The sequence below is a fragment of the Diceros bicornis genome, chromosome 7 (genome assembly GCF_020826845.1).
Source record: "Diceros bicornis minor isolate mBicDic1 chromosome 7, mDicBic1.mat.cur, whole genome shotgun sequence".
Classification (NCBI taxonomy): domain Eukaryota; kingdom Metazoa; phylum Chordata; class Mammalia; order Perissodactyla; family Rhinocerotidae; genus Diceros; species Diceros bicornis.
This window is the reverse complement of record NC_080746.1, coordinates 65,485,571-65,499,283: the sequence shown is the minus strand read 5'-3', so window position 1 is coordinate 65,499,283 and position 13,713 is coordinate 65,485,571. Positions and strand designations below refer to the sequence as shown.

Below are 13,713 nucleotides of genomic sequence, written 5' to 3'. Positions count from 1 at the left end.
AAATAATGGTTCTTACCCATGATGATACATTTTACATCCTTTAAATATTATTCTTACAAATAATTGCAGCAGTATGGAAAGTAAATGTTTATGATTAGGGTTAAAGCTTTATATTCATTACCCAACTTATTCCTTACAACTATCCTGTGTGGAATTTACCATGGTTATGTCTGTTTTTAGATGAGAAAACTGCTTTGGTATCTTTAAATAACTTGTTGAATGTCCAATCTGGTAACCTCAGTTATGATATTAAGTGATGAAAAGAAGTATAAAAAATATACATGCCTGGCAAAAAACCTGAACATACATTTCTCCGAAGAAGATATACTGATGGCCAATAGGCACATGAAAAGATGTTCAACATCATTAACTATCAGGGAAATGCAAATCAAAACTACAATGAGATATCACCTCACACCCCTCAGAATGGCTATAATTAACAAAACAAGAAACAAGTGTTGGAGAGGATGTGGAGATAAGGGAACTCTCATATACTGCTGGTGGGAGTGCAAACTGGTACAGCCACTGTGGAAAACAGTATGGATATTCCTCCAAAAATTAAGGATAGAACTACCATACCATCCAGCTATTCCACTGCTGGGTATTTATCCAAAGAACGTGATAACACCAATGAGTAAAGATACACGCACCCCTGTGTTCATTGCAGCATTATTCACAATAGCCAAGACTTGGAAGCAACCTAAGTGCCCATCAAGGGATGAATGGATGAAGAAGATGTATATATATACACAATGGAATACTACTCAGCCATAAGAGATGATGAAATCCAGCCATTTGTGACAACATGGATGGACATTGAGAGTATTATAGCAAGCGAAATAAGTCAGAGGGAGAAGGTCAAATACCGTATGATCTCACTCATATGTAGAAGATAAAAACAGCAACAAATAAACACATAGAGACAGAGATTGGATTGGTGGTTACCAGAGGGAAGGAGAGGAGGGAGGAGTCAAAAGGGATGATTAGGCACATGTGTGTGGTGATGAACTGTAATTACTATTTGCGTGGTGAACATGACATAATCAATGCAGAAATAGAAGTATAGTGATGTATGCCTGAAATTTATACAATGTTACAAACCAATGTTACTGCAATAAAAAAAAACATACATGCAGTATATCTGCAACTGTCAGAGATTATTAGAAATAAGTACAATAAGGTGTTTTCATCATTTGTCCCTGGGCAATGAAACTTTAGTGATATTTTTCTTCTTTCTACTTTTCAATTTTTTCCCAAGTTGTAATGGGAGTGGTTTGTTGACTATACGATGAAAATAATCTCATTATATAGAATTGTACCAGAGGCATTATTCAGAATAACTTTATAAGAATACCCTCTACAATAATCCTTGGCAAGTGTCAATGCAGCTTCTTCCCTTAATCTTTTGTTATAAAACTGTTCATTTAACTTTAGGGCAATGCTTTGCTTTAGAAACTCCTTTATTGCATTGTTAACATAACTCATATCTGGCTTATAATGGGGGAAAATTGTAGTTAATGTCAGAATCTCAGCTTCAAATCCCACCGCTACTATTTGCTGAGTGTATGACCTTAAGGTTATCAGGACTTATTTCAGCATTTAAAAATGAGAATAATAAATACGTATATAAAAGGGATTGTGGCAGAATTAATTCAAATAAGGTATGAGGTAGTTGATGCATATTGGAGTTGGAGGGAAAAAAAAGGGAAGTAAGGCAGATGGACAATTATCTGTAGATTCCATATATTTATGCCTTGGGAAAGAGAGAGGGCATTGAGACAATGTAGTATGGGATCTTGTGACTTCAGTATTTGCTTCAAGGACCTAATGAACTGAATCAGAGTTGTTTTATACTTCAGCATGGGTATAGTTTAGGTTATACAATGTGTGTTGAGAAAAGGGAATGAGATCAACCCCTGAGTACAATGTGGTAGTCTATCTTAGTTTCACTAGTCCCCAAGAAAAGAAGGAGCTCCAATTTTCATGTATGCCCATCACAGTGTTTACATTACCCGGATTCACAGCTCAATTACTCAGGAATTTGAGAATTAACAAAAATCTTTTCTTCTACACTGTTGGGCATAGAAAAGTGCTCAAAAAATAATTATTTATTAAAAATAGCCCTCTATTAATTTCCACCCATTAATCCTACCAATTACCACTGAAGACAACACTGAGACAACTATATCCTCTTCTTTATGTTAGTTATTCAAATATTTGAAGACAGTAATACCATAAATTCTCTTTCTAAAACAAAATATTGCTCATTTCTTCCCTTGAACTCCTATAGTCTCAAGGATGCTAAACAAACTAATTATCTACCTATAAAACTTTCTGCTTTTCAGGTTTATCAACATATGTCTTGAAGGATATTCCAGGTGTGGGCTAATCATTTTGGAATGGTGTCAGGCTATTTGTTGATTAATTCCTACAAATCTAGTTATATTTCAATTAAGGCAGTTTAAATTTGGATTAAATTCATGTTCCTCACATCTTTTTCACATACACTAATGTCTATTCAGGTCTTCCTCATTCTGCTCCTTTAAAATAGTCTTTTGCTCTGAATCTAAGTTAATTAATTAGTTAGTTATGCATTGCATGGTACTGAAAAAAGTATAGAACTGAGAGTTAAGGCACTTGAAATTTTTTCCAAACATATATGATCAAAAGTCCTTGAACCTTGCTTTCCTTAGTTATAAAATGAGAGATTCAGATGAGATCATTGCTAAGAGAGAATGCCTGTATATGGATCTACAATATGCTCAGTGCTGTCTTAAATACTTTATACAGGATATTTACTCTTAAGAACAAACCTGTCAGATAGATACTATTGTTATTTGCACCATTTTACAGATGAGGAAAGAGGCATAAAAAATTTAATTGACTTTCCCATGGTCACCCAGCTAGTAAATGACAGAGTGGGCTATGAACCTAGGCAAGGTCCCTTTATGTTATGTAACATTGCGTTACTCCAGGACTTCACAGTTTTTTCTTTCATAATTTCTATTGTTGATGAAATTATAAACTTCTGAAAGCAGTAACTGTGCTTTATGGTCTTTTGTATTTTCATATTAACAAATATAAAATTTTAAAATTAAAATGCACTAAACAAAACATAATAGAATTGTTAAAAAGACCTATATTGGAGTAAGCTAGTATCCATTGTAAGCCTTGAAGAAAGAAGCACCATGATAGAAATTATGCTTTGGAAATTTTGAAATTACTTCAAGAAGACTTAAAAACATGAAAATGGAATTGAGAGAGAGAATTGGAAACTCAAATCATTCTACCTGGGAAAAATAGCCTGAGGAAGGATTTTATTAAGGCTATTAGGGTTACAAAGAAATGTGCATGGGGATTAGTGATCGACTTTCCTCTCTCCATGCTAAATATCAACAAATTTAAGAGCCAACACTGCCTCAAGCGCATGTAAAATGAAATGAAAGAACGAGAAGAATTATGTACTAGAGGGGATTATAGGCTTTTTTTCTAATGAATGAAGTCAGACATGTCCAAAACAAGACAAAGTGCAAGATGAACTTTGTGTATCGAAGTTCACATTACAAGCAGTTTCATACCAACCCCAACGTATGTCATGTTGGTGCGCATTACAAAGTAAATACCTGAAAGAATTTGGCCACGGAAGTCTCAAAATGCCAACTGCACCAAAAAGGAAAAGAATGTAAGTCTACAATGGGCAGGCAGAGGAGTTTTCCAGGTGTAGTGATACATATAAACTACGTCTGTGTTGTTTTGTCTCCACTGAGCTTTCCAATAGACATATCAGCAGTTGGATTTCATCCCAATGGAGATGAGAAAGAGGCAGAGAAAAATCACAAACATGTAATGGATTGTTCCTCATTCAGTAAACTTTAGTCTTATTTCTTAATGTCTATGGGATGCAGTTTCTGAGGCTGAAAGCCTTACGGAAGGTCCGGCTGAGGGCATTCTTTACCTCATTATTTCTCAGGCTGTAGATGATGGGGTTCAACATGGGACTTACAACAGTGTAAGATAATGACAGCAGCTTCTTGCTTTCGGGAGAATTATTGGACTTAGGCCGGAAGTAGGTAAGACTTGAAGATACATAGAAAAGGGAGACAACGAGAAGGTGGGAGGAGCAGGTAGAGAAGGCTTTATGCTTCCCTTTAGCTGATGGAATCCTGAGAATGGCAGCAGCAATGCGAGTGTAGGAACATAGAATCAGCAAGCAGGGTATCATGACGAACAGAATGGTTCCAACGATAGCGTAGATCTCAAAGAGTGCTGTGTCTGCACAGACCAGCCTCAGCACAGGTGGGCTGTCACAGAAGAAGTGGTTCACCTTGTTGGTGCCACAGAATGGAAAGCTGAAGAGCCACGTGGTCTGCACAGTAGCTACAGGAAAGCCTGGAAACCAGGAGGCAACAGCCAGTTTTGCACGTGTCCTTTGGTTCATGATGACTGGGTAGTGCAAAGGATTACAGATGGCTACATAGCGGTCATATGCCATGGTGGCCAGGAGGAAGCATTCAGCAACCCCAAAGAAAAAGAAGAAATACATCTGAGTGGCACAGCCAAGGAAGGAGATGGTTGTATCCCAGGCAAGCAGGGTCCCCAGCATCTTGGGCACAATGACTAGGTTGAAGCCAATCTCCAGGAAGGACAAGTTCCTGAGGAAGAAGTGCATGGGACTGTGCAGCATGGGGTCAGCCAAGGTAACCAGAATGATGAGGCTGTTTCCCATCAGGGTGACCAGGTAGATGGTTAGAAATGTCAGGAAGAGTAACAACTGTATTTCTGTAGGTAGGGAAGAGAAGCTAATGAGGATAAACTCACTAACTCTTGTCCAGTTTCTTCCAGCCATCGATATAGGAATGAATCCCCAGCTGTGGTCATGAAGAGAGATTCTTGATTGGAAGAGTCAGATTCTAGATTTGTTATTCAGATTCCTTCTTTATGCCAGGGAAAGAGGCAGAATCAGCATGTCATGTGGAAGAGGAAGGGCCTTGTGTTGTCTAAGAATAAAGACACAGAGAAGAATGGCCAGAGCCTGAATCTGAAATGGGCAATAGCTCATCATTCTCTACTCTTATTCTTTTCTATGATCCGTTTTCCGCTTTGTTACTACATTTGCTAAAACAAATTGGATCATATCCACACACACTCATTTTCTGCTGTGCACTATATATCTTTGTAGTGGAGTTAAGTGAGGGGGTCCTGAGGCAATGGAGTAGAGTTGGAAAAATAGTGAAAACTTCCATTCATATCTATTATATATCCCCCTTCTTCAAAGATTCATTGTGTTCATCTTCTCTATCTACTGCCAAAATTAGTACTTACCATTTTGTATGCTTCTAGGGACTGCGATTCCAAAACAATTTGAGAGGGTATAGAGTGGAGAGAGTGAATTGTGTCACATTTTGTTGTGAGGTGAGAGGATGTACGGGAAGGACACCTACAGAGTGTGGTAGTTTTAATGCACCTTTTTTTCTTCTCCATGTCGGAACTGTAGACTACTTCAAATTATATAATAATTATTTCCTCTTGTGTAATCAGATTATAAGATAACAACCTTACGAGCTTCCTCTTCCAGCAAAGCTATAATTGACGATTGTCAGAACTCAATATATCCACTGGCTCTCAAAATTAAGATCTGAGAGGAATATTGTACTACAACTACATAGAAAGTGAATGTGTCCCAGGAGATTCCAACTACGTCGCTTTCAAGAATGGACAAATTGAAAAAAAAAGTAACAGACTCCCACAAAAATTCTGTAAAAAAATATGAGGAACATTAGAGTGAATGTTCAAAGGAAAACATTCACGAATAAACAACTTGGACTATATGAAATAGGAGATAGAATCTTAAACAAATGTGAAAAAATTCAATATCTATTCCACTTCTTTCGAGGCACTAGCTATATGATGATTGATTGCTCACTGAAGTTTAGAATCTAATGGAGGAGATAAATAATCAACTGTAATTAATCACGATGAATGTCACAATACAGGAAATATACACTACCTTTGGGGGCATGAAGAGAAAGGACATGTAATGGAGTCTATGAAGGTTTTCTATGCAACAGAGATGACAATGAAGTTGGCTAAAAGATAGGCAAAACATCTAGGGTGCTATATGGAATTATGAAAATATTACACAGAACAAAGTACTAGGAAAAAAATAAAAGTCACTGAGCTAACACTTTTTGAGATGAAAGCACTCCTTAGTACAAAGCAAAATAAATGGAAATATACTCACACCAATATGTCTTGATCTTTGTGTTATTTTTCTTTTAATTTCGAGGGTAGAGAAAACTTCCTTTAAGCACTAAGACAGGAAAAAAATAAAAATAAAAAAGCAAAACCACACAAACCACAACCAAAAGGCCTTTTAGGCTACGTACAAAATACCAAGATCTCCATCTCATACCACTCACAAAAATTAACTCTAAGTGGATTAGAGACTTAAATGTAATACCTGAAACCACAAAACTCCTAGAAGAAAATATAGGGAAAAAGCTTCTTGACATTAGTCTTGACAACAATTGTTTTGGATATGACACCAAAAGGAGAGCAATAAAAGCAAAAATAAAAAATAAACTAAAAATAAAAATTTTTAGTTTGATGGGACTACATCAAACTAAAAAGCTTCTGGAAAGAAAAAGGAACAGTCAACATAACAAAAAGGCAACCAATGGAATGGGAGAAAATATTTGCAAACCGTATATCTGGTAAGGAGTTAATATACAAAATATATGAGGAACTCAAACAACTCAACAGCAAAACAACAAATAATCTGATTAAAAAATGGGTAGAGAACTTGAATAGGCATTTTTCCAGAGAAGACATACAATTGGCCAACAGGTACATGAAAAGGTGCTCAGCATAACTAATCATTAGGCAAATGCAAATCAAAACCACAATCAGATATTATCTTACACATTTTTGAATGGCTATTATCAAAAAGACAAGAAATAACAAGTGTTGGCAAAGATGTGAGGAAAAGGGAACACTTATGCACTGTTGGTGGGGATGTAAATTGGTACAGCCATTATGGAAAATAGCATGGAAGTTCCTCAAAAAATTAAAAATAGAACAACCATATGATACAGCAATCCCACTTCTAAGTATATATCCAGAGGGAACAAAATCACTATCTTGAAGAGATATCTGCACTCCCACGCTCATTGCAGCATTATTTACGATAGCTAAGACATAGAAATAACCTAAGTGCCCATCAATGGATGAATGGATAAAGAAAATGTGGTATATACATATGCAATGCAATATTACTCAGTCATAGAAATCCTGCGATTTGTGACAGACTTCATGGATGTACCTTGAGGGTATTATCCTAAGTAAAATAAATCAGACAGAAAAAGACAAATACTGTATGATCTCACCTATATGTGGAATCTTAAAAAATTAAACTCATAGAAAGAGGGAGTAGAATGATGGTTGTCAGGGGCTGGGGTTTGGGGGAAATGGGGAGATGTTGGTCAAAAGTTACAAACTTCCAGTTTTAAGTTGGATAAGTTCTGGAGATCCAATGTAAAGCGTGGTGACTACACAGTCATATGCAGCGTAATGGGATTTTGGTCAGTGATAGACCACATATACAACAGTGGTCTCGTAAGATTAATACCATATAGCCCAGGTGTGTAGTAGGCTATACCATCTAGGTTTGTATAAGTACTGTACGGGAGGAAGAAATTTTCTTCTACCCGTCTAGGTTCTTCCGACTGGTCTAAGAATTAAATTGACATGAGACAGATTAACAGGAGAAAAAGAAACAAAAGTTTAATAACATGTACACATAGGAGAAACCCAGGAAAACTGAGTAACTCACCAAAATGGCCACAGCCACCACCCTAAATACCATCCTCAGCTAAAGATAATAGAAGATGTTGAGGGTGGGGAGAGTCAGAGACTTCAAAGGGAAAGAAGGTGAAAAGGAGAAAACATTTGGAAAACAAGTGTTTGGCCACACAGAAACAGAAGAACACAGAGGGGAGCCCACCAAACAGGCTTTTCTAGGTTCCTCCCTATCTCCTACCTCATTCATGTAATGCTAAGGTTTTATTTTCTTTAATGAGAATTCTTTTAGGCAGTTTAGGGGGAGGTAACAAGAACAACTTTCTGAGTCTTTTATTTCTTAAAAATAATCAGCCTAAAATAATCCTCATGTTAAAGAGACAGCTTTTGGGGTGGTGACTTTTGTTCCCCTTGAGTACACTGTGATGTTTGAACAATGATGAAATTGCCTAAAGATGTGTTTCACAGAACATATCCCTGTTGTTAAGCAACTTGTGACTGTAGTTAACAATATTCTATTATATACTTGAAAGTTGCTAAGAGAGTAGATCTTAAATACTCTCACCACACACACACACACACACACAAAAGGCAATTATGTGAGATGATGAATATGTTAACTAACCTTACCGTGGTAATCACTATTTCACAATATATACATGTATCAAATCATCACCTTTGTACACCTTAAACTTACACAATGTTAAATATCAATTATATCTCATAAAGCTGGAAATAAAGGAACTCGGAAGAACAACAGATTTCTGCTGACAACATGCATGACAAAACACAGTATATTCAGGCTTAAAAAACTTGGAAAGGAGAATTAAGGCTAGTTAACATAATTAAGTGAGTTGTCAAATCAACTAGAAAGCAAAATAGACACAGAAAGGAGGAAATAGAATTAAAAGCAGAATTAATTTAAAAACTATAAAATTGGTAAATATATCTGAGTTGGTCCTTTGAAAAATTAAGAAGTAGAGATAAATTGTTGAAAAACAATAAAAAAATAAATGGAGAAAATAAAAACATACAATATTAGGAATAAAAAATAAAAAATGGAGAATAACCTCAGAAACAGAATGAAATTTAAAAATTATAAGATAATACTATTACATTAATAAATGTATTTTTTAATGAAATTGATGTTTTTCTAGTAATATCTAACATTCACTTTGATTTAAAAAGATAAAATATGAGTGGGTTGAAGTAATTTTATCAAAAAATTAAATAAAAGGCCATGAGCTGGGATAGTTTAATGGATGAAGTAATTCACTCCTTCAAGGAACAGATAAATCCCATGATTCAGAACAAAGAAAATGATGATGCAGTGCTTCCCAATTAATATTATGACAATTACATATACCTGTTCTCAAAAGTTGCAAATATAATACACACAAAAAAGTGCAAAGATCAATCTTATTTGTGAATACAAGTGCAAAAGTATCAAATAAATTGAGACCTCTCTTTATCCAAATCTATGTCTATATGGCCCAGTAGAATTTATTCTAGGAATGCAAATGCTATGAATCATAATTTAAAAATAACCAAATATAATTAATCCCATCAAAAACTCAATTGAGAAAAATATATTAATCACAGTAGATCCTGAAAATGTTTGATGAATTTAACATTTACCTCTGATGAAAAAAAAACTTAGTAAAGTTTTAGTAGCTGACAAATAGAAGGCTACGTTCTTAATGTAATCCAAAAATTTACATGAAACAATAGCCAATTCTGAGCTTAATAATATAATATTAGAGTGATGGTTCTAGAGATCTGCTGTACAATATTGTGCCCATAGTTAACTATACTGTGTTGTGTACTTACAAATGCAAAAGGGTAGATCTCATGCTAAGTGTTCTTACCACAATAAGAAAAAAAGAAATATTTAAAGACATGGGGAAAAAAAAGAAGGCAAAAGATATAATCATACATTTGAAATTAAAATGGCTATAAAACATGGAAGAAATATTCAAAGTTACCAGAAAGTAAATGCAAATTAAAAATAAGATTTTATAAAATTGTAGTACTCAGTTATGTTAAAAGTGAAAGGAAATAAACACGATAGGTCAAAATAACAAACAGATTTCATAATATATATAAAAGATACTTTGAACTAGCAATACCCTATCTACAATTTTAGACTAAGTTTGAGTGCAAGTCATATTTACTAGAATGTTTCTCTCAACTTTATTTATGATAATATTTTAGCAAACAAATGAACAAAAAGAATAGAAATAGAAAATTGGTTAAATAAATTGTGTTATATCTCTGCTATGGAATTCTATGAAGTAATTTAGAATTATCTTACAGAAGAACATTTAACAGCAAGGAGAGATATTCAGTAAATTTAGCTAAGTGGGTGGTGTATGTTACAAAATGGTATGTTTAGTGTGAAGACATTTATTTTATTTTATTTTTATTGTGGTAACGTTGGTTTATAACATGGTATGAATTTCAGCTGTAAATCATTATACTTCTATTTCTGCATAGATTACATCATGTTCTCATGTTCACCACCTAAATACTAATTACAATCCATCACTATACACATGTGCTTAATTATCCCTTTCGCCCTCTTCCGTCCCCTCTTCCCCTCTTTCAGAGTCTGCCTACACTGCCATCTTGACTTCTCCTCCAAAACATTTATTTTAAAATAGTAAATTATATCCATATACAGAAAAACTGCAATTGTATTCATTTAAATGTCAATATCTTAGTGGTGTGATTATAAGTATTTTAAAGTTCTTTGTGTTTCATATATTCTACATTATTCATCTTGACAATGTATTACTTTGTTCTGACAAACAAATACACATATTATTAAGAATAAAATACCTATGTAAGTCAAAAATTTTAAATACAAGAGATAAAGTTAGAATACTATTTGTAGTAATTCAACAAATAATAAAAAGTCCTTGTCTAATGATTTGTAAAGAGGTCATACACATTATTTAGGAAAAACATTGTCTCTCCCTCCAAAAAGTACAGGGCACAAAGATTCAATTCACCAAAAATGCCAATAAGGAATAAGCATATAAAATTATTCAATTTTCCTAGTAGTAAAAGTAAATAAAAATTAAACAAATGAGTAAATCACACAAAAATTCAATTTTTCTCATTAAACTTAGAAAAGTAAAAATAATCATAATGCTCAGTGCTAATAAGAGGGGTGGTATGGTAGATTATATCTTTGATTTTGGCTGTGAATTAGTATAATTTTTCTGAAGAGCAATTTAGAAAATTTGTAAGAAGTCCCTTAAAATGTTCATAGATTTTGTTTGAAGAAGTTCCTCAGGGTTTCTAATCTAAGCCAATAATCAGAGCCATAGACAATGATTTAACATATAAACCCTTCAGTGTTGTATCATTATTGTGTTAAAATTATAAACAACCACTAATCCATAAACGACCAGGGCAATTATGACTCAAGCTCTTAAGAAAGTATCAGGTAATCATCTAAGTCATTTTTGAAGAACTTTTACTGCTATTGAATAATACCCACAATGTAATATTAAATGAAAAAAAAATCCAAGAATACACGTGTGCACATGTAAAATTCCAACTTCATAAATATGTGCATGGGAAAAAAAGACTGAGAGAATATGCAATATTTTAGCAATAATCACCTTTAAGTAGAAGGAAAAGACATAGGATTACTTCCCTAATTTCATTTTCTGGTTTTCTAAACATTCTACAACGAGCTACATTTGTTATATAGCAACAATAAAAGCATTAATTATAAAAATGAAAATGATGACCATATGTTGGTAGTATTTACTGAATACATAATAGAATTATGCTATGTATTTTACTTTTTTTTATATTCTCACAACTATCTGATTTAGGTTATTATCTGTTATCCTCCCCAAATTGCCAATGGATGAACTGAAGTTTAGAAACGTTAAGGAATTTGGTAGTTAAGAAATTTGGTAACTTGTTAGCATGGGCAGTAAAAGGCAGAGCCTGCACTTAGAACCACAATCAGAAAGAGTATAATACAAGTAACATTTGGGTTTTCAGCAAGACAATATGAATACAGAATATTTAAGTCTCATCTTCTGTCCCTTGTTCATCCAGGTACCTTAATCTCCACCAATGCTGAACTTCTTACCACTTATTGAACAAATGACTCCCCTTCATGATTCCATACCAGAGGTCGACAATTTTTTTCTGTAAAGGCCAGATATAAAACATTTTAGCTCTTGTGGACCCTGTGATCTCTGTTGCAACTACTCAATATCTAAACAAATACACACAAACAAAACACCTGATTTATATAATAATAAAGATATGCAGATAAACAATTACATACACAAATATATACACCAAACACCTAAACAAATGAGCATCATTGAGTTCCGATAAAATTTTATTTATAGACATCAAAATTTGAATTTCGTATAATTTTCAGGTGCTATAAACTATTATTCTTTTGATTTTTTTTAGCCATTTACAAAATGTTAAGTTCATTTTTAGCTCATGTGCCACATAAAATAGGAGGCTGGCTGGATTTCACCCATGAGTTGTAGCTTGTCAATCCCTGCTATAAATCTTTGCACATAACATCCTCTCTGTTTGCACATGCCCCCTCCTCTACCTGACTGACTTCTTCCTTTTCATTTTCAAAACTCAGATGTTTCCCCTATATGCTTCCAGATAGGGCTGTTCCTGGATGCTTTTAAAAATAATTATTCAGTTGTGTTTTAATTATCTACGGATATCTGAATTTCCCAGTTTAATCTGCAAGCTCCTTCAGACCAAGAACTGCTTATTATTTATAGAAATAATCCCAATGTATGCCCCGATTAAGCTATTTATATGTATTTTTGTATGAATGAGTAGAAGAATGAGTAAAGAATTTCAGAAAGTTCATTATTTCTGGAGTTTCCAGTGAATTCAATATCCGCCCACATTCTTATACTAAAACCACTTTCAGTAGAAGCTCCACTTCATTTCAAAGTATAATATGTGGGGCTGGTAGAGAGGAAAGAGGGGAGATGAAAGGGCCTGTTGGGTTTCCCATAGAACTTCTGGAAACTACTGGGGAAGAAGAGATGCACCCCGGCTTGAGGGTGGGGGACATTACAGAACCTGGTGGCCAATGGCCACCAGCCTACAGGCTTCTTGCGAGTCCCTCTAGAACTTCTGCAGGAATATCTCTTTGCTAATCATTTGACTGACTGTCCCAGGAATATGAATCCACTCTTCTAGGCCTTCTGCACCCATAGAATTGTCCTAAAGAAGCACTGTACTCTGCTGTGCCCTGCCTCATGAGTGTTCCACTGAGGCAAGTCTTCCCTGAGTTCACTAGAGGAAAGTCAAGACTTGGAGGATGTGTATGCTCCACCAAAGCTGCAGGGCTTGGAAGCTTCCTGACCCCAAAAGCCTTAGAGGACAGAATTTTAGGGAAAAAAACAAAACAAAACATTCCTAAGTAATCTCTTTCTTCTTGTGGCCTCAGATCTCACTTATGACATAGAGAGAGGAAACTGAAGCTGACGGAGGGGAGGAACCAATGAGATCTTTCCAGTGTGGACATAGGAGTAGAATTGAGTGTCCCGCCAAACCCTTCCCAAACCTTGTCCAGTTGAGCAACTGAACCTGGTGAGGGGCCCCTGGTTGATTTGGCCCTTGGTAGGAGCCTTACCTCTGCCCAATAGGGAGATCTGCCTTGAGAAGCTCTGCCTGATACCCATGCTTCATGCATGTCCTCAAGTATTCGAAGATCTCTGGCTGTATTGTCAGAAGAATCAGAGAAATTTTACTCCTTGTCTTGGATGAGCCATTAACAGCTGGACCTGAAGCCAGGTCACTGCTGCATTTTCTGCGTCAGGTGTGAGTGAGCACACTACATGGGTTGGCCATGCTCCCAGTCCTGATTTAGAAGAGTTATTCCCAGCTGTGCCTCTT

The 13,713-nt window shown here is 35.1% G+C and overlaps 1 protein-coding gene across 1 annotated transcript; it reads right to left on the bottom strand.

Moving 5' to 3' along the window:
* Positions 1–3,892: 3,892 nt before the first annotated feature.
* Positions 3,893–4,846, bottom strand: LOC131408805 (olfactory receptor 10A2-like). The gene has a single exon (XM_058545857.1). It carries the CDS (start codon positions 4,844–4,846, stop codon positions 3,893–3,895), a length of 954 nt encoding a protein of 317 aa, XP_058401840.1.
* Positions 4,847–13,713: the final 8,867 nt, after the last annotated feature.

What these genes read in the sequence shown, in the direction of transcription:
- LOC131408805 (XM_058545857.1), bottom strand. Translation starts at nt 4,846, where the DNA reads ATGGCTGGAAGAAACTGGACAAGAGTTAGTGAGTTTATCCTCATTAGC.